Below are 21,617 nucleotides of genomic sequence, written 5' to 3'. Positions count from 1 at the left end.
TATTTAATGGGTTTTGGCGATCAACATATGTTAGTCGTTGATAAGGGTTTTATGAATTTAATTGATAAAAACTACGTTGTTTTACAGATATGGCTTCTTTTTTTTTTGGTGTTTGATTGTTGAGACTATAAATAGAAACTTCATCCTCAATACGCACCAAATTTTGGTGTTTTCGAAGGAACCTTTCTTTATAGGCAACCAACTAAAATCTGATTGGCGACGAACTACTTGGTCACCAAATGGCGAACAAAATAGTTGTTGGTCGCCTGTTACTTTCAACAAAGAGTCTAAGGCGACCATCTTAGCGACGAAAACATTTGGTTGTGGAATGGTTGTGGTGATGAAATGTCCCTTTTTAGCGACCAAACGAGGTGGTCACTGTTGGAGCCGAAAATTTTGAATCTTCTAACAAGTAATATAATTTCCATTTTGAGAAGCCGGACACCATCTTCTATTGACACCAATGAAGCCGGATGCTCAAGTCAATAGGAGTATAATCGTAGGAGAGTTTTAGTATTATACCTGATTTTCTCCTCTTTCTTTGGGATGTTGTGTTAATTCGCCTTTTATAGGCAACAAAGTCTTGGGTTCCAACTCCCACATTCCTTATTTTTCTCCATGACTCAGGATAATGGATGTCATGTTACTTGATTTTCTCCACTCCTCCAAGTTTAGGATGTATAGATAATAGGTTATTGCTTCATATATACTTCATTCTTGGATGTAGAGAGAGAAAATATTCATTGTGAGAATTTGTTCCATGTGAGATTTTATGAGGTGTTAAGTAATATAATAAATAGATTTGTTAACTAACGAACACGAGGAAATATAAGTTATGGACTTTAGAAGCAAACCAAGTTTGTTACATTTTCACCATGACTAAGCAAAAATTCATGAGTAAAGCATCGCCGTGAGAAATCCTTAATCCACAAGTTCCTGAGTTGTGATAATGTATTGTCAAATTTGGTGAACTTTAGTTGGGATTAGCAAAGGATCCAATTGATTGGGATTGACTAAGGATCCGATTGATGGGCCCAAATGGATTAATAATCCCTTGGTGATGTAGGGATCGACAATGACCCAATTGATTTTCCTTAGAGGATTGGTAACATCGGGATGATGTAGGGATCGGCATGGACCCAATTGAAAACCCCAGAGGATTGATAACCTCAGGGTGATGTTGGGATCGACATGGATCTAATTGATTGCCCTCAGGGGATTAGTAACCCTCAGGGTGATGTAGGGATCGACATGAACCCAATTGATCATCCCTAGAGGATTGGTAATCTCGAGGTGATCTTGGGATTAGCATGGGTCCAATTGATTGCCCCCAAAAGGATTGGTAACCTCAGGGTGATGTTGGCATCAGCATGGATTCAATTAATTGCCCCCAAGGGATTGGTAACCACAGGGGTGATGTAAGTATCGGTATGGACCCAATTGATCATCCCTAAAGGATTAGTAACCTCAGAGTGATGTTGGGATCGGCATAGATCCAATTGATTACCCCTAAAGGATTGGTAAACTCCAGGGTGATATAAGGATCAATATGAACTCAATTGATCGCCCTCAGATGATTGGTAACCTTAGGATGATGTTGGGGTCAGCATGGATCTAATTGATTTCCCTCAAGGGATTGGAAACCCCCGGGGTGATATAGGGATCAACATGAACCCAATTGATCGCCCTCAGAGGATTGGTAACCTCATGGTGATGTTAGGATCAGCATGGATCCAATGATATTGTTAAACAATTAATATGAACCAAGATAGTTTGTGGAGTTTTGAAACATAACATATTTGTTGTGCTTTGATAATGACGAAGTCGTCAGCCAAGCACCACTTCATGGAGTGTGTTGGCTTTGGTACACACCTCTCCTTTCTTCAATTTATCATCAACTCTGTTAGTTGAATTTTTTTAGTCTTTGAAATAAAATTTGGATATGCTCCTAGTTTGCAACCCTTGTGTGATGTTCCTATTACAACTGCTTGAAAGTCAATTATATATGAGATAATAAGATTCCTTATCTCATTGTGAGAAGGGTTGGAGTGCATCTAGTAGTAGGTGGTGGCTGCTTCATTCAAGAATAAAATGATTGTGCTTACTTTTTAGGTTCTAAACCGATAAAATATTACTGTTGCAGGTGCTCCAAATATACATAGGAAACATATATTATCAAAGAAAATACTAACATGTAACAGACAAGAGAGAAAGTAGTTCTATTCTTCATTATTTACTTATGAATGATATATAATGCATGCCACCGATCCGACTAGTTTGTAGAACATAATAGGATGCAAACCTCTTTGAAAATTGAAAATGTAGAAGATTTGTTATAGGAAAAGGAAAACTCTTTTGTACTAGCCAATTCAAAGATATACTCAATGTTGAGTTTCCTTGCACCAAACAATTGCATCTCTACTAAAAAAATAAAATAAATAATTGACACCAACATTTAGGAACTTGAAAATCGTGAAGGATTTTTAGAGGAAATTGTCTACTCAATAATTGATACTAAATATTTATGTTACTTATTTTATGCTATGCGGATAATCAAGTGAGAGCGAAACACCCGCCTTTGAAAGATTTAGTCTGGGGCCCTACCCCAATTCAATCAATTTGTCATAGAATATATGCAATCGCAATGAAAATTTGGATAATGTCTGCATACAACTTGAAAATTGTGAAAATGTATTTCACTAAAACTCCAACACCTTGAAGGATTGTGGTGGTCACCTTCCTTAATTTATACTATGAAATGAAGAAGTGCAATGTTAAATTGCCACAATCTCATGCAAAATAGTGAAACCATAAAAGGTTGAGTATATAAATTCTTATCTTTTTGGGGTCTTCGTGCCCCCAATGTAGCTTGGATTGATGGATTGGTGTGCCCATTAGAGCATAAGTGAGCATTTGATTATATAGTGTCCATTGCTTCTCAATATGACTTTTTGTACAGTTCCAACAGATTGTGCCAATTGTTAGAGCCGAAAATTTCAAATCCTTCAACAAGTAATATAATTTCCATGTTGAGAAGCCGACACCATCTTCTATTGCCACCAGTGAAGCCGGACGCTCAAGTTAATAGGAGTATAATTGCAGGAGAGTTTAAAATAGTATTGTACATGATTTTCTCCTCTTTCTCTGGGATATTGTGTTAAGTGGCCTTTTATAGACAGTGGAGTCTTGGGTTCCAACTCCCACATTCCTCATTTTTCTCCATGACTCAGGATAATGGATGTCATGTTATGATTTTCTCCACTCTCAAGTTTAGGATGTATGGGTAATTGGTTATTGCTTATGGAGTAAATTTTGCTCCCACAATCACCAAAAGTGTTTTTCCTTGTAGTGTCTTCCTTCCCCGAGGCCTCGTTTCTTTTTTTTTTTTTTTTTTTTTTTTTTTGTCTTCACTCCATTTCTCTTTTCTTCTTCCTTCCCAGATCTCACCTTGATGCACTGTATCTGCCCCATCATTTCTCTCTCTTTCTCTTCTTGGTTTCGCTATTTGGTAATTCTCCAGCACCAGTTAGCGGTGTTGGCATAGCAAACTGGAATGGATAGACCAACCTAAACTTAGGGTCAACAATGGTTGTTGACAACGATGGGTCTGGGTTGGAGGAGATAGTTTCCACAATGGTGCTCCTTAGTTCTTTGGAGAAAGACAGAATGAATTTTCATATCTTTATAAAATCAAACAGGCACTTATTATGTGGATAAAGGCTTCACCCTCCTCAATGCTTGAAGTTCAATGGACATCTTTCTCACATGATTTAACTATTTGCCTTATAATTCGAATTATGATGTTGTTATAAAAGAACTTAGAGGTGTTTTGATTAAGCCTGAGCACGATCCAGTTCGGCCCTGTTTTCACCCAAATCTGAAATCGAAATTGGTATTATTCATTCGGTTCGATTCAGTATGGTTCTCATGAAAAATTAATAACTAAACCTAACCAACTCGGACTGGTTTTGATTCAATTTGGTTTTGGTTTTCCTAGTTTGGACAAGCTACTAAGCCCAGCTCTCTCTCTTTTTGTTAGTCAACGAAGCATCCTCTCCCATGAACATCAGAAACCCTAAAAAGAAAAATGCCTAATTCGAATTTACAACAACAACAAAGATACAATGAAGAACCTAAATTTTGACCAAACTTTAATCAAGTCTACCAAAAAGAAAAAAAAAACATATGAGTTAGATCTACAAGATATAGCATCATATCTTATAGATCTAACCCCATATCTACATGCATGTTTAGATATGTAATGGTTGGGGCGGTGCGAAAGTCTCAGTGCAAGATTGAGAAAGACATTGAAATAAAATAGGAAAAAGAAAGGAAAAAAGAAAAGAAAGAAAAGACAAGTGAGGAATAAGAGGGGAGAAATAGAGAAGAAATAAGGGAATGCGGAAGAAAGAAAAAGGAAGAATGGAGAAAATGGAGAAAAAAAGAAGGAAGAAAGAAGAGCCAAAAATTACTCATGGAGAAAAACAAATGGGAGAAGAAGAAAAGAAAGAGAGTGAATATAGAGGGACTTTTTGTTTTGGTCATATTTTGATATTTTAAATTTGAAAGCTCACCACTATTATTCAAGGCATGTTTGGAATGGGGCAAAAGAGCTTTGGTTATAAAGCCTATGAAAAAGATGGGGTTTGTCGATGTGGGACAAAAGCCATTGCATTTGAGGTTTTTTAGGTTTTAGACATAAAAAAAATTTCACTTTTGGAAAAAGCCAAAACTTTTCAAAAAAGAAAAAACCACTCAACTTTCAAATCAAAGACATGTAAATGTATTAGATTCCTTAGAAATCTAAAAATAAATAAGGACATTTTTGTCCATTTTGCTTCATTTAAAATTTTTCTCTCTCATTTTGCTTTTTCCAAAATGTCCCTTGCATTTGCTTTCAAACTCCAACACGCACTTGAGCCTCAAAGTTAGATGATGGACACCATGTCTTTTTCCTTTTCTTGTTTATGGAAAATAACAAAACACAAAGCTATAGGCAAAAGCCCCTACGATAGGAGAAAAAATTGCATGAAATAGGGGTAGCACTATATTGTCATTCTCAACCAATAAGGCTATGCCATATAGAAAAGTTATCACACATATCATAGCGTTATTCCCATTGCCGAATTTTTCTCCTAGGGCAGCCACCAAGAGAGTTTCTAGTTTTCCAAGCCTGCTGCGCTTTATTAGGAAGCTGGACACCATGTCAATTTGGCCCTCAATGAGCATATCCAATTCTTCACCACGTGATGCAACAAACTGCAGATGATTTATGACGTGTCCTCAATGGGTCAACCAAAAAAGGAGGGAATGCATAACGGCTTTGCGTAGAAGACTTCTACAGAGGAGAGCAGAAACACATTGCTCATCTCCCTTATCATCAAAGCCACCCTTCCTTAACAACTCCAAAGCTCTTTTACTTGCCATTTATTTCTTCTGTTTTATTATTTATTATTTTGGTCTATATTAAAAACTATAATGGATGGCAGAATCCAGTCTCACAATTCATCCATGCCTCTTGTGTCCAGGTTGGATCATTTGGATTTCATTGTAAGTTTAATCAATTTCTCTGCACTCATTATTATTTTTATTATTATTTAAAATTTTCTATATTTTATTAGCAAGATCATGGAAATTATTGTCCTTTGCTACTCACCCTTTTATTTATTTATTATTTTATTTTATTTTTGGGAATATTTGGGGTGTGACCTAAAGATGAAGTATCTGGAAAGAAAACAGAAGTTAGCAAAATTGGGTAGCAATGGTTCGAGTGGTGCAAAATTGAAGGGGCAATGCCTGCCAATGGATTTGGCATTGAAGGAGACTTACTTCAAAGGCTCACTCCTGGATCGAGTGGCAGCTCTTGAACATAGGCTTTTTCAGGTGAATTTTTGTTGTTTAATTTGAATTTATGAGGTGAATTATGGTTAATTCCATCTCAATGTTATATAATTGCTTGCTTGCTGGAGTTTAATTATCAAATTGCAGCTTACTACTTCTAGAATCTAGAGGAAGTACCAAAAAGCCAATGGATTTACCATGCCACACTAGCAATGTGATTTTTTTTGGGAATATAGAGAATTTTACCCGAAAAATTATAACGATACAATCAAGACATCTACAAACCAACTATAAATTGTGTTTATATGGAGGCAATAATATACACGTAATAGACCTAGTTATGAAAAACAAAATCAATTGTCATATTTATAGGGAAGCTAATATGGTAGCTGATGCTCTAGTCAATTTATTTGGTCACAAGTCTGAGAGAATCATCATATTTGGTAGCTGTTTTTTTGTAAAAATTATGTATGATGTTCGGAGTTTTGGGCTTCTTCAAGGAGCCTCTATGTAATTTTATTTTAGTTTTAAGAAAAACAATTGTGTCAATGTGTCTAACCTCTGTGATTATGAAACTAGACAACTATCATCATTTGGAACAAAGGAGTGACCTAACAGAAAAAAAATGGATTTGATGGCCAAAAAGAAAACAAAAATGGGTTTCTCTTTTCAGTGGATGCAGTTCTATATCAATAAAGAACACAATTAAATTTCCTGCTTTTATTTTCCTTCAACTGCAGTAAAAACATTATAATAAAAAATTATCATTGACCTGTGGTGCTTCAGTTGTGCTTAGAGATGGATTCAAGCAGCAGCTCATCATGCACTTCTACGCAAGCATCAGGGAATACCTATTGGAGCCATGGATCCAAGGGGGAATCATCTTGCTCATTCCCAACTTTCACCTCCAATCCCTATCAAGGTCACAATAAAAGAATATCCCAAGTCCATGCCACAAGGCTTGAAATTGAGGTAATTAATTTATATCTCAATCAGTTACTTGTATATATATATATAAACTTATCATAATAATGCTGGTGATCAACATCACATTGAGAAATTTTTTATCTCTGCATCCGATGTCCTAAATTTGATTTCTCCTCTCCCAATATCGCTTATAAAAAAAAAATAATAAACTACAGCAGGGCAGTATCATACTAAAAGCATATGCTTTCTTCAGAAAGTTTTGCCTTATGTCATCTAACTTGTTCTTGCTTCAAACAACTTTTGTTGAATGGAGTTTGGGAATTTTCAAACTTTTTTTTGTTTTGTTTTTTTGTTGTTTTTTCTTTTAGCAGTTTACAAGGTGATGTAATTTGTGTATATACATATATATATGTATATATGACCAAAAAAATATATATATATAAATATTTGTGTGTGTATATGTGCGTGCACGCTTGGCTTATTGTGGATGCTGACAATTTTATATCATGCATAAAGCCTGTGCATATCCATGTCTTTTGTGCAATGGTTCATGAATGAAGCCTTACTTTTGGTCACATCAAAATATTCTCTTTAAAAAACTTTCACTTTTGTTTCAGGTGATCATCTCAATCTTACACATATTCTACTTCCCAACTGACTTCTTTTCAGTTCCCATTCAAAGCACAACACAGACTTATTCAGTGCCCATGGGACCTTGGAATAATGTTTGCTTATTTTCTTCTGTGCAGGAACAATCTGATGGAGAGCACCCAAACCAGAACCCTCCACTACTTGTTCTGCTCAAACCCAACTTATTAAGAAGAAGAAGAAGAAGAACCAGACCAACAAAGATGAAAAACCTTGCCCAAATGGGGAGAAGAAAACCTCTTCCAATTGGCCATACTTGAAATTATTAGGCTGCTAGTCCCACTACTATTTCTTTACCCTATTTTCACCTGTTTTAAATATTTTATTTTTTATAAATATCTTCCTTGGAAACTTATGCTTGTTATAAATAATCAGCTGCTACAAAACAAAAGCATTATAAAACTTGGAAATCTTCTAGGCTCCTCTCCAAATAGTTTTATAATCTAACGCATTGGGAAATTCAGGCTTTAATATATTCTAATACCAGAATTTTAAAATGACAATTATTGTCAACACAGCTATTGCAGAATAATTAGCCTCTCGAATGGCTCGACTCATATCTAAGCCATTGAAGCCTATGTACAATGGAGGATTTGGTGGTCATAATAACACCATTACTCCAGGACTAACCAAAAAAAAGAACCAAAAAAGCCAACATCATGACTTCGAAATGGGACATAGCCTAAACAAATTTGAACCAATCAAATATCTTCTTTGCAATCCCTTACATGGTTTAGAGCAAAAGGAATAAACAAGAACCACAAAACCAAAAGTGGGGGAAATTAAATATATGAGGCGCAACAAGTCGTGGGCAAAGGTTGCTGCCAAAGACTTGGATTCTTCATGTCGATAAGAACGCCATTTGCCTTGTCTTGTTTTGGCGAATATATGAATAGCTTGACCTAGGGTTTGTTCAAATACATTTATTTATTTTGTAGACGTTAGTTAAGTCAGTTAATCAGGACGGTGAATCCGCATTTTTCTATTTAAGTTCGAATTCCCCTCCAAATAAATTGGACTATCGCTTATATAAATATGCATGCATATATAAGAATATTCGAATTTGAATGCAAAGAAAAGGATTTACTGTCCTTATCAACTAGTCAAATTTATATCTGCTTAAAATAGATTTAGACTCTAGGAACTAGAAGGGGATGGGTTTGCTTAGCTGGATTAGCTGGGGAAGTGAGATGGACGTTTACTTTCCAAAAGAGGGAACCACGCAAGCTCCAACACTACCTAAGAATATTAAATTATCCGAAGACAAAGGAAATAACATGTCAAGTTCAGCTGACCTGAACAAAAAACAAAAACCTTATAGCTTGTTTCCTCAGCTTCGACTTGAGTTATGGGCTTTTTTTTTTCTTTTCATATTAAAGTTAATCTTATCTCTTTTTGTGTTGAGCTACTAGACTCGTAGAACGAATGAATCATATATGTCAAATAATCTGATTTCAGAGCAATCAATTATGAATCAAGAACTAGCTTGATGTTGATTTTTTTTTTCTTTACTAAATCTAAAGACCTTGAATCACTGTCAGAGTGGGGATTCAAAGTAATAAGAACTCGAGATTTTATATGTCTAATAACTAAGGTCTAAAATATCGATGGTATTGAAAATATCGGTATTGCAAAAACACGAAAATTTCGATGGAAATATCGGGATATTATCGATATCGATAAAAATTGTAAGAAAAACTTTGAAATTTTTATTGAAACTTTGGAGGATGTTTATTCAATCAATTATCTATTAATTTATTATATAAAAAAATTAGAAGAAAATGCATTGCATGATGGGTTAACTGATTTAAGGTGATTATATAGCGAGTTGCCAAACACAGTGAGTGTAGAAAATATGTAGTAATTAATGAAAGAAGATTAAACACACCATAATCATTTATATATAATGATTTATTACAATATTTTACACTTTATACATTACATGGTAAGATACATGAGTGACTTAATACCACACAGAATTTTTATGAAGTTCAAATTTTTCACTATCTTTATCATCTCTATGTGTAGAGTAAGTGTATTGTGAAAAGTAGTCATCAAATGATAAACCCCCAAAATAGTTTTACATGTAATTGTTCAAAATAATATAAATATACATATTTTAGCATATTATCACAAAGACACAAGCAACATGGTGGTTAAGGTGTTGGATGAGTGAAATGACAAAGATTTGAATCCCTTTTGTGTGTGTGCTTTTTGTGTGTGTGTGTGTGTGTTTTTTTCTTCATTTTTTCTATTACATCAATATTTTCAATATTTTCAATATTATAGCGATATTATAACCACATTTTGACAAAGTATTACAAAAGTGTGAGCGAAATTATCGATATCGATATTTTCCTATATTATCGATATTTATACGGTATGTATATGGATACGTTTCGTTGATATTATCGATATTTTAGACTATGCTAATAACCAACTAATGAGAAAGAAGAATAATGAAATAACTCTCTGTGGGTGCCATAGAAAAACTCAACATAAAGAGAGGAGGAAGAAGCGTCACTGTCCCTCATCTCCCTCATCTCTTCTTTTATTTTTCTATTTGGGTTAGTGAATAAGTCTACTGAACATTTTGAATCAGATGCTCAGATCATTTTGGGCTATGTCTTCAATCAAATCATTTTCTTAAAACTTGCTCTCTAACAATGCTCTTTTTTTTTCTTTCTAATTTAGCTCTACTTCGTATTTAATGGAGTTTGCTACAAATCACTTAATTGTTCTTTGTCATGGTTGTTGTTTTGGCATATTTGTTCGCTCTTAAGTGCAATTAGATTGCTGGAAGCCCTCACATCTATCACATGTTTTCTCGTTTAGAGACTATATGAGGTGGTCGATGTGACCACTACGTCGCTTCTTTAGGTGGTGGCAGTAGTGTTCATTTGGGCTTCTCTATTGCTTATGGTTTCGGTTATGTTGGGTTGCATAGACTTTTTTTTGGGATTGCGTAACATCCCACATCGACCAACGGAGAGGGGATGATGTGTCTTATATGTATATGATCGTCTCCATCTAGCACGAGGCATTTTAGGAGTTCACTGGCTTCAGAGTTATAAAAACTCCGAAGTTAAGCGAGTTGGAGCTAGAGCAATCCCATGATGGGTGACCTACTGGGAAGTTGCTCATAAGCTACCGAAACAAAATCGTTAGGACAGAGAGGGGGCCCAAAGTCGACAATATCGTGCTACGGCAAAGCCGATCCCGAGATGTGACAATTTGATATCGAGCCACTCTGCGTGTGGTACGAGTGTGACGAAGACGTCGGACCCCTAAGAGAGATGGATTGTAACATCTCACATCGACCAACGGAGAGGGGGTGATGTGCCTTATATATACATGCCCGCCTTCATCTAGCACGAGGCCTTTTGGGAGCTCACTGGCTTCGGAGTTATAAGAACTTCGAAGTTAAGCGAGTTGGGGCTAGAGCAATCTGAATGGGTGACCCACTGGGAAGTTGCTCGTGAGCTCCCAGAAATAAAATCGTGAAGGCAGAGAGGTGGCTCAAAGCGGACAATATCGTGCTACGGCGGAGCCGATCCCGAGATGTGACATTATGCTTAATGTGGTGATGTGGGCTATAGTAGTTGTTAGTGCAGCTTCATTAAGCACTGGAAGAATCACAAAGCATAAAAAAAGATGGGTTGATTCCGCCACCACCGAAACCGAAGATTATCCACATGTGACAATCCTCATTGTTCTAGTTTGTTTAAGAATGAAGCCTTGATGGCCCTTGACCAAACCACTTCTTCAAATTTGATGACAAGAGATCTGAAGACTTAATCATCTCATTCAACGACAAGTACTCGCAACACTTTGATGAAACTCATCAGATAGATTGAATCAAAGTGATATCCAAGTAAATAATAAACCATAAAGCGTTTAACTGATGTACTTAATAAATTAATACAAATTTATTTTGCACACGTGTTCTTGTTTGATTGTTTTTGAAACATTCGAAAAGGCAGCGTCAAACACTAAATTTGATTTCCCAATTAACTCACTCTTTTTTCCTTTTTACATGTCTTGATCTCTTAAGTCACTCTCATTCTTTGGAGAAAAGTCACTTTCTGTCCTTATATCTTACCAAATCTTCCATTTTGGTCCCTGTAGTTCAAACTATAACGATTTAACCCATCTAGTTTGATGTCCAAATTTTTTTCCAATTCCATGACATAATAAGCACTCATGTGTTTTTGCCTACTTGTGCCATGTACCTTCGTGCTCCTCAAAAGTTTTGATTTTTTCGATCAATTTATATAAGATTCAGGTGAGGACAAGTATAGAGTGCAAAAATTTCGATTCAGAGGTTGAAGAAGTGGGTCATCCAGTTGTGGTTGTGGTAGACAAAAAATACCCCTCCACTTGAAGGGCACAAGCTTACTAAATCATGAAATTGAACGTGTCCTCAAATTGCAATAGGTATCAAATTAGAGGTCAAATTGTCAAAATTGAATTCATAAATACCAAAATAAAAACTCGAGAAAACTACAAGGATAAAAAGTGATTGTATTTCCCTTTTTTTAAAACCTATATACACTAACTTATACAATGCCCATAATGTACGATTCATTATACTTCCACTCTACTTGTTGTGAAAGGAAAGCATTAATGAATTTCCATTGGTATCTTCTAGAGGTTCAAATATTTAAACAAACTGACCCAACCCATGCTCTATAACCCGTACAATAATTAATCTGACCTGTCACTTTATTATATATAATAATTTGCGGCCGCATTGTCTTCTCTTTCTTCTTTGGGTAAATCCATATCTGAATCTTGTCGTATTATGCATAGTTTTTATATTATTTTTTTCTTTATGAAATTATTTTACAGAAAAAAAATTAAGACGTGCAATTAGCTCGGCTTGCAGAGCTTAGCCAGGTAGAACTGTCAAGCAACCAAGAAGAACCCATCTGTCCGCATCATCAAGTTGACACCTTTCCCATACACCTTTTTAAAAACCCATTTTTTTAAATTCCCAAATTAACCCCTTCAATTTAATAAACAAAATACATTTACCATTTCACCCCTGCCATACTACAAAATCCCCATCCCAAATAAACGAAAGTGCATCCCCTCAGCAGCGCTTTCTTTTCTCTCTATCGGAGACTCGTAATGGAGAAAGGCGAGGGCTCAGCGGCCGAGCAAGACGCGGAGGAGAACACCCAGCACCACCTCACGATTCCCGCCGGGTTGACTCAGGACGAGTTCGACGACTTGAAGCGGATCGTGGACGACTTCCACAAGTACCCGGTGGGTCCCGGAAAATGCTCTTCCCTACTCGCGCAGCGCGTGTACGCTCCGGTCGACAAGGTGTGGTCGGTGGTGCGCCGCTTCGACAAGCCCCAGACCTACAAGCACTTCATCCGGAGCTGTACGGTCAAGGAGGGGTTTAAAATGACCGTCGGGTGCACGAGGGACGTCAATGTCATCTCCGGGCTACCGGCGGCCACCAGCACGGAGCGGCTCGACTTGCTCGATGACGACCGCCACGTCACCGGTTTCAGTATTACCGGCGGCGAGCACCGGCTCAAGAATTACCGGTCGGTGACGACCGTGCATGGGTTCGAGCGCGACGGGAGGATCTGGACCGTCGTTTTGGAATCGTACGTCGTCGATGTGCCCGAGGGGAATTCCGAGGAGGACACGCTTCTCTTCGCGGATACAGTTGTCAAGTTGAATCTCCAGAAGCTGGCGTCCGTCACCGAAGGGCTGGCGGGTTACGGTGACGCTAAATCGCAGGTGATGTGAGAAAAAAATTCACACGGATTTTTAAAAGAAGAAAAGAAAAGAAAAAAAAAATCTTTTTCTGGGGCTTTGTCTTGGGTTTTTTTAATTTCTGAATTTTGTAAGTACGCCGTCTCTTCGTTATCTCTCTTTTAATTTGGAATCACCAAAATGTCCTTGGTTTTAATGGATTGACCGGGATGCCATGCATGAGTAAGTTGAAATTGTGAGGAGAAGGTAAGGGTATTTCAGTCAATGCGTTTGTACAGAAATGTCAAAGCTGAGGGACAGTGATGTCATGTCTTCTTTCTTTCTTACTGCCAAATTCCAATGTGAATATTTGATTTGGGCATTTGGGTTTGCAACTCAAATGTGCTTTTCAATTTATTTCCTCTCTCTCTCTCTCTCTCTCTCCATATCTCTTTGATATTGTAATAATCTCTGCATTTTGTTGAGTGCAAGTTAGAAGTTAGGACCAACCAAAGGGCAAGGAGCAAAGAAAGGGCAAGGGATGCGTGGGTCATATCCTAGTGCCTAGTTTAATCCCCCCCCTATAAATGAGCATTAAAGAAAATGGAATCTATGCTTTTGACTTTATGTACGAATCTAATCGCGATAAATGGGGCTTTTTGTCCTTCAACTTCTCATCACAAATCACAGTGCACCATTGGAATGTGTTAATATGTTTTAAGAATAAACATAATAATTATTGATGAGAAAACATGAGTCCAAAGAACTATAGATAAATTTTCTCCAATGACCAAATGCTATTAACAAGTTGAATCGATTTACAAAATGACTAGAATTCCTGATTCATTAATATGTATCGATTTTGAGAAGTATTGCACATACTATCACTCCACATCCTCGAGGCAAATCTGAAGAGACTCATAACGTCATATCGGCTAAACTCAATGTCATACCGGCTAAATTCGAATCCAAAGGTTTCTTTTCTTAGGGTTTTTTGTTCCCCCAAGATGTGTATTTAATCTTTGTACAAACAGTTGATGCATTTTATTTTAGGGACATCTTTATAGGGTTTATTCTGCAATGTATTCTAATGATCTAAATCGTCTAATTTTTTAAGTACTCTTTCGAATATCATCTTTGCAAAAACAAAACAAAAATCACTCAAATTCAAAATTATTTGACCACTCAGTTAAATGGTTATCATTTTACTTTTTTTATGAAACACTGTATTAATCGACTTTGTTATTCACAAGTAGATGTCTTAGTGGTTTCCAATGTGTCTAAGTTTTACAATGAATTAAATAGGAGGCATGAAGGAAAGTAGGAACCGATTGGAGAACAACAAAGGGATAACACTTGAGTGGAATGGAATGACAGAGATTTGGGGGAACAATAAAGATAGGAGGCATGAAGCCCCATCAGAGAGGCAAGAAGCCCCACCAAAGAGGCATAAAGCCTAAAACCATGAAGCCCCAAAAACGAGCAGGAAAGCTCGAGCATGAACCGCAAAAGAAAATAAAAAACCAGGTAAGAGAGATGGGAGGAGGGGTAGAGACCTCCTCTCCCACAAGGAGGAGATGCAGTGTTGGATTTGGAGAGCCCAAGTTTTGCTAGGTTGCGGCGCTCTCATCCTACCCGTTGAGATTTTATTTATATTTATTTATTTATTGTGAATCACATAAGGTGTACCTCAAATGAGATTGGTTGGGGAATTCCACAAGGTGACTGTCTATATTATTTGTAGTTCTTAGCAATTTATCAGATTCAATGTATCTATATCACCCCCCATGATAGCACAGTAAATTTATCAAAATGTAACTAAATAGTAATTAATTATTTATACTTTCACCAAACAAAAAAGAAAGAGAGTACAGCAGCAGCAGCAGGTGAAAGGTTCATTGTACTGGTCACTGATGGTGGCAAAAGTATTCATTGATGAGAGCTAGCAATTTGCATGTTGGCAGTTGAAAGCATTACTTACTTCTCTGACCATCGCACTCCAGTCATTGTCACTTGTGATTGAGTTTGCATGTGATGGCATTGTGAAATACAATTCTTTTATTTTTTATTTTTTATTTCAAACATAATGATAATAATAATAATAATAATGCATGCGAAAAAAAAGAAACCCATTTCTTCTTTTTCTCCTTTTTATTTCAAACAGTAGAGAAAAATGGAATTTAAATTCTATTTTAACCTCACTCTAAAATTTGTCACTTTATTTCCTTTTCATTTAAAAATTAAACCCCTTTGAAATTCTGAAATGTATATGTATTGTTTTTTGAGAAGAAGATTTGATTCAAAGAACCAAAAGACGTATACGTATACATAGAGCGGCACAATACAATAGAGCCGCACGATAACAGTGCCCTCTTTAAAATCTTCCTAGGAAACCTTCTCAGGTAGAGAGTGGGGTTAGATAGGATCGTTTCAGAGAGAGAGAGAGAGAGAGAGAAGAGAGAGAGTACTACAGTAGGGGTCCAGATATGGAAGATTAACAATACTGTTGAAAGGAGAGGTCCATTATAGTAGGACCTTTATCCCCTTTTCAGCTTAAGATCGAAAAAAGGGCATTCAACTATTGGGAGGAACATAAGTCTATGGCCCCCCACCCTTTTTTTTCTTAGGTTTTTAATCAACAAGAAAAAAATACGCGAACGAACTTCTTCTAACATTAGGAAGAAACGACTACCCAGAAATCAGCTGCTGGTAGACAACACTTGTACATTTTGAAATCATAACGCTCACACTGACCCCGGAACATGGAAGTCTCTACATGTGTTTTTTGTTTTTGTGTTTTTTTTCTAGGACCATTGTAATTTGTAAGAGTAGAGCGTTATTATAATGGACATGAAAACTGTACAAATCTGAACACAATCATGAAAACCCATACGTTTTTTTGTGAGAGTCAATGATGTATCGTGTAATTTGGTATCTTGGTTGGTGGTGGTGGGGTGTGTGCCCTTGGAGATTATGCACACCCTTTCACACTGAACTTCATCAAATTAAAAATAAATTTAAGAAAAGGAGATTGAGATTATTACCGGCAATTCATTGACAGAGTCAACGGTCCCCATGTCAGGCTGAGGCATGGGACTGTAACGTATCCGAATTGATGGATATGTTAGGTGAATCGTACAATACTATATACACTATGATGATGCTACCAGGAAAAAAAAAACATTATGGTATGATGTGATGAGGACCAACGAAACAGCAACGGCCACGCGGCTGAATTATTATTGTTATTATGTTGGTCTAAATTGTTGAGCTGGTAGTGAATTGGTTAAGTTGACTAGAGCAGACGTGTTTTCTACTCAAAATTCGATTTCGAATTCCCCTCCTTGTAATTAAGATTAAATTAAAGTATAATATCGTTCGTATAAAAAAAATTGTAAAAATGCTTTCTGGGCCAAAAAAGAAATAATACAAATATTGTGAACATGTATTGACTCTGCTACTCACAATCAAATTAATTGACTGCAAATATATATATATATATATATATATTTTCAATTAGAGATAAGTCTCCCATTACACCAAGATATTATCTTAAATAAATAACAATAAACTAGATCATGGCAGTATTGATCCAATTAATATTCTCATGTATCCAATTAATATTAATATTCTCATGTATTGATTAGAGATAAGCTCATAAGTCTCCAATTGCACAAAGATATTATCTTAGATAAATACATGAGAATATTAACAAGTATAAAATCATCCACGTAATGATATTTGACAACATTTCTTTATTTTTTATTTTTATAATTATAAAATAAAGGGAGAGAGATGATGAATGAATTTATGATAGGAAATAATAAAGATAGTGTATAGAAAATAACAAACCATTAGGCAATCAGTCTCAGTTTTTATTTTTTTTGAACTATTTTATGTATTCTTCTTCTCACTTTAGCGTGTTGAGAAGACATGGGCAAGGGAGTATTGAACAGTTATTGTTATATTTTCTATGCTAAAGCAATACCCGGGGATGGACAAATTAGTAAGAAATGCATATATCTGCTATATTTAGCTTCTCCTGCAATCCCCCTCTTTCCCATGGCCATGAGTAAGAAAAAGGGATCCCACTTTTGACACGTCAGTATTTAACAGACTGACTAACAGTTTGGCTAACAGAGGGGGCAAATTGTAGGTTTTCTGTGATGTTGAGTATGTACTGGTAAATGTCCCCAAAATCGGGTATGAACTCGTAAATGACCCTATAGGTTGGGGGATTTACTGTAGTTTGTCCAAAAAAAAAAAAAAAAAAAAAAAGAAGCTTAAAGGTTAAGCATTAAGAACCAAGATGTGAGGATTCACGGTTAAATCTCACATCTTACCCTTAACCCTAAGGAGATATGGCTTTTGGGTCATGATCAGGTTACTGATAAGCCACAAATGCCAGGGCATCCTTTCCTATGACATCCCTCATCTTCATTATGTAATAGGATCATAAGTACAAATCCAACATATGCTTGATAGGGCATAGCAAGGAAAATGGCTATGCCCTTTTCCTTTCTACAAGAATGCATTCATATTTCATCTTCTACTATCTAGAACAATCTTCATACAGATGTCCTATGTAAACAATCTTCATACAGATGTCCAACATATGCTTGATAGGGCATAGCCCTTTTCCTTTCTACAAGAATGCATTCATATTTCATCTTCTACTATCTAGAACAATCTTCATACAGATGTCCTATGTAAATAAAAGTATCAACGGTTACCGGGGCCTAAATCATTTAATCAACCTAGATCGATTCTAAGTGCAGCAACTCATCTTTCCCTTCTAAACAATACTATAACCATTCAGACTTGATCTGCTCCATAAATTTCCTCAATGAGCAAAACCCTAAAGGTTAGGAACGTCAAGCAGTATAGAAACAAGATGTGAGGATTCATAGTCAATCTCATACCTCTAACCCACATCTCACCCTTGGTTTTGATCATGCTAATAAGACACAATTGCTAGTACGGTCCTCCTTTTACTATAACATACTCAATTCTAATAATTACAAGAACTCTATGCACAATTCTAAAAATGCATGGTCATGTTGTTCTTACCATAACTAAAGGTGTGAATAAGGTCCACCACTCAACTTCATCTGATCACCCAACAGCCAGATCATAAGAAATAGGGATATAAAGGAACACAGGCACCCAATCTTGCAATGAAAAGTAACTGAAACCCTATCCTATCCACATCCAAGTGTAAAAGCGAAAGAAAAATGGAGCAAGAGTTGAAAGACATTGAATGGCTGCAAATACAGTAGCACCACTAAATTGAAATGTACATAAAAATACTTCCCCGCCCCCAATGCCACTTGCAAGGAGAAGAGTCATTTTTACCAGTAAGTACAATAATAATGCTAGGAAGCCTAATGCGTAAACAAAAGGAAAAATGCTAAGATGAAGATAGTTGAAGAGAAGAATGCTAGTGGATGTTAAATGCATTCCCTCAACATACATGAATCTCATAAGAATTACATTAAATTTCTTCTTTCTCGTACTATTTCTTTCATAAAAGGAAATTAGAAAGTCACATGCGTCCGAAATTCATTATCTAGGTAAACAATCTTAGCATTATAAATAGAAATCTGGGTTGTAGTTTCTCAATTTCATTTTCTTTCACAAACATGAGAAACTAGAATTACTTCATCCCAATACATCATTACGATGTTTAAATTTAAAGCAGAAAAACAATGAACTAGTAGCATTATTCAAATTATGAGTTGGTCAAACAAGAAATTCTTCATTGAACAAATCTAGGTACAACAAAACTATAATCACTAATACGAAAATTCATTTCGCATGCCAGCTAACTTAAGAAGAATTAACATCATCAAACTACAGTTTAATTCAAATATCACAAAATTACAAGAACTCTTCCGCTATAGACCCTACATATTAAGTTTCAAGTGTCCTACCTCCTTTCATGTTATAGCTCCATCTTTCCAGTCTTTCAAATTACAGCTCCTGTCCAATCTTCCCATTGCATTGTTGATCTTCACTATATTTCCTAAATTGAACTTGTTGAAGACAAAAATAAACAAAAACGATAGCAGCTGATACAGGAGTCAAGAATCAAAAAAGATGTAGAGTGGGTATCAACGAAAGAAAGATAAAAAATGAGAGATGAACACTAGAGATAGCCCAAAGGGCTACTTACACTACCAGTATACAACACTGTTTTCACAAATGAAGAAGTAAATGAGAGTCCGCATAAAGACAGACCTCAGGAGAAAGCATGGAACTGACATACATAACAATGGTGTGACAACTATTGATCCCTCCATCTTGGACTTGAAATGGGGAAAAACCCCGAAGGAGATAAAGGAAATAAATAACCCGGAGAGGGTGGAGGTTGAGGCCCTGGACCTAATATCCCTGATTGGGCCATGGGTGAAAACTGAAAATTGGGGGTCAGTGGTGGAGGAAACTGCATCCCAGGTGAAAGCAATGGATAAGGTGACCTTGGGGACAACAGGTTCATGTAACCTGTTGGGGATGGCAATAAGAACTGTGAAGTTGGTGAGGGTAAGAGGGCAGGAGCATTCACTGGTGGGTGTGGTAGATTAGGCGCAGGTGGTACAGGACCATTCATTCTTGGGGGCGGGTGAGCAGGCATGGATGGGTTAGGAAGTAAACCAGTTGATGGTGCCTGAGACTGACTTTGACCTGGACCTTGTGGTTGTGGCTGTGCTTGGTTTCCCCTTGGAGTTGGATCCAGCATCGAACTTTGAAGGTACCTCATATATGCTGAGATAGGAGACTCAGCTGTATTTGCCCACATTGAGTCTCCATGTGGAAATGGCGGCATCGGTGTAGGTGATGGTTGTCCAAACTGAGGCCTCATGAAGTTATTATTGTATGGAACCGGTGGTGGGGCTGAAGGATGAGGAGCTGGAGGTGGGATTACTGGTCTATTATTGATAGGTGTTAATGGAGGAGGCCGAATTCTCTGCAACCGCATACTTTGGGGTTTTGGCGGATTCTGAGGAGGTCTAGGCAAGGGTTCTTGTGATGGCGAACCAGTAAGCTGCTGAACAATGTTGCGGAAATCATTCTTGCTTATGTTGTATACCTGAGGCTGAGGCTGTTGCCTAGCGGCATTATTAGCAAAATTGGGTTGGTGCAATGGACTCTTCCTTATATTTTTCCCAATTTTGTTCACACCCAAATGATCATTATGCCTGTTTGCGGAGTTATCCATTTTGAGGAAAACACAAACAAACTCACACCACCAACCAATTAACTTTCGCCAATGTCCCACAAAGTCAAGCCATTCGCATAAGCTTCAAAACAATTGCCCAGAACTTCAAAAGAAAGCTCAAACACAACTTTCCAACTCCTTGAATCTCAAATACAACTTCACCAAACGAATTATATGTACTTCTGCTAAATACCCACAAAGTCAAACCATTCCAAAGCTTCAAAGGATACCCAAAAACTCACAAACCAAGCTCAAAACAACCCCAGTTTTGTTCAGTGATAAGTATTGAACGCAACAATCTTAGAAAATGCAACCAATTCAAACAAATCGAGAAGCACGAAAGCTGCCCTCACAGTCCAACACAAAAGCCGCAAATCGAGAAACCAGCAAAAGTTCCAAGCTCAGACAGATTCCTGTAATACCAAAACCACAAATCTTAAATCTCCCTGTAGCTTTAACACCCCCCAAAAAAAAAATCCCAAAAAAACAATTCAAGCAAACAGAACAAATATCTTACTATAATTGAACCACAAACATTCCACAAAGAAAACCCAATTTCAGAAACTCCAAAACCCACCTACAAATTTTAGTTTTTTTTTTCTTTTGGGTAAAGAAGAAAACCCACCAAGAAAATTCTTCAAATGGTTCACAAGACAAAGAGTAAACGCAAAGAAACATAGAAAAGTAAGAATAGAGGGAATAGAAAATTACGCCTTGACTTGAGGAAGTGATACGGCAAAGAAGAGTCAACCTGGATCTTTTTTCCTCTTGAGCTTTCTATCAGCAGCAAAGAAACAAGATAAACACGGAGAAAGTTGGTGCGGGAAGAAGCCCTAGCAATTTAGTAAATTAGCAATTTGCAGAATGAGTTGAGCAAGTGGGTCAAATATGGAAGGAAAGGAATGAATGAATGAATGAGAGGAAGTTAGATGGAAAACAAAGAAAATAAAAGAAAGAAAGGACGTGTTTGGGTGAGGACGCATTGGGGGCCAAAAAGCCAAAAGCCAAAAGCGTGACGACGGGCTAGCGTTGATTAGCGTATTCATTTTACATCTTCTACTACAAGTGAAAGTCTTTATTTTCCTAGTTCAGAAGAGAGAGAGCTAAGTCAAAATTAAACGGAATTGACGCTGATTTGATACTGCTACGTCTCCATTCTGTAGGTCTTGACTGACCTTCCCCTCCCCTAACTACAAAAATCTATGTGGGTGTCGTAATCATAAGCAGCGGATTTATACCAAGTTTTCATTTTGTCAAAAACAATTTA

At 36.8% G+C, this 21,617-nt stretch overlaps 3 protein-coding genes across 5 annotated transcripts; 2 read left to right on the top strand and 1 right to left on the bottom strand.

The window, feature by feature from the left end:
• The first annotated feature begins 5,250 nt into the window (after positions 1-5,250).
• Positions 5,251-7,825, top strand: LOC103336976 (uncharacterized). 2 transcript variants are annotated; one of them, XM_016795724.2, is made up of 4 exons: positions 5,251-5,550; positions 5,740-5,883; positions 6,628-6,813; positions 7,518-7,825. In XM_016795724.2, the coding sequence occupies exons 1-4, from the start codon at positions 5,479-5,481 to the stop codon at positions 7,674-7,676; spliced, it is 561 nt and encodes a 186-aa protein (XP_016651210.2). In that variant the 5' UTR covers positions 5,251-5,478; the 3' UTR covers positions 7,677-7,825. The 2 variants fall into 2 exon arrangements, with proteins under 2 accessions (XP_016651210.2, XP_008238328.3); XM_008240106.3 differs by having other exon boundaries at positions 5,253-5,550; positions 5,716-5,883.
• A 4,591-nt stretch (positions 7,826-12,416) lies between these two features.
• Positions 12,417-13,548, top strand: LOC103336901 (abscisic acid receptor PYR1). Its single transcript, XM_089041993.1, has one exon. It carries the CDS (start codon positions 12,550-12,552, stop codon positions 13,183-13,185), a length of 636 nt encoding a protein of 211 aa, XP_088898119.1. The 5' UTR covers positions 12,417-12,549; the 3' UTR covers positions 13,186-13,548.
• Positions 13,549-18,822: 5,274 nt separating this feature from the next.
• LOC103336900 (protein HAIKU1) lies at positions 18,823-21,394 on the bottom strand. 2 transcript variants are annotated; one of them, XM_008240034.2, is made up of 2 exons: positions 21,062-21,394; positions 18,823-20,763 (listed from the first exon to the last, which is right to left on the bottom strand). In XM_008240034.2, exon 2 carries the CDS (start codon positions 20,348-20,350, stop codon positions 19,418-19,420), a length of 933 nt encoding a protein of 310 aa, XP_008238256.1. In that variant the 5' UTR covers positions 20,351-20,763; positions 21,062-21,394; the 3' UTR covers positions 18,823-19,417. The 2 variants fall into 2 exon arrangements, with proteins under 2 accessions (XP_008238256.1, XP_008238257.1); XM_008240035.3 differs by having other exon boundaries at positions 21,102-21,304.
• Positions 21,395-21,617: the final 223 nt, after the last annotated feature.

Source organism: Prunus mume, linkage group LG7, assembly GCF_029339155.1.
Source record: "Prunus mume cultivar Tortuosa linkage group LG7, ASM2933915v1, whole genome shotgun sequence".
NCBI classification, from domain to species: domain Eukaryota; kingdom Viridiplantae; phylum Streptophyta; class Magnoliopsida; order Rosales; family Rosaceae; genus Prunus; species Prunus mume.
The sequence above is the reverse complement of the archived record's forward strand: the minus strand, read 5'-3'. Positions and strand labels throughout refer to the sequence as shown.

Coding starts and splice junctions, on each gene's coding strand:
- LOC103336901 (XM_089041993.1), top strand. CDS start 12,550: ATGGAGAAAGGCGAGGGCTCAGCGGCCGAGCAAGACGCGGAGGAGAAC.
- LOC103336976 (XM_008240106.3), top strand. CDS start 5,479: ATGGATGGCAGAATCCAGTCTCACAATTCATCCATGCCTCTTGTGTCC. Junction 5,551..5,715: donor TGGATCATTTGGATTTCATT/GTAAGTTTAATC, acceptor TGTGACCTAAAG/ATGAAGTATCTGGAAAGAAA. Junction 6,814..7,517: donor CCACAAGGCTTGAAATTGAG/GTAATTAATTTA, acceptor TCTTCTGTGCAG/GAACAATCTGATGGAGAGCA.
- LOC103336900 (XM_008240034.2), bottom strand. CDS start 20,350: ATGGATAACTCCGCAAACAGGCATAATGATCATTTGGGTGTGAACAAA.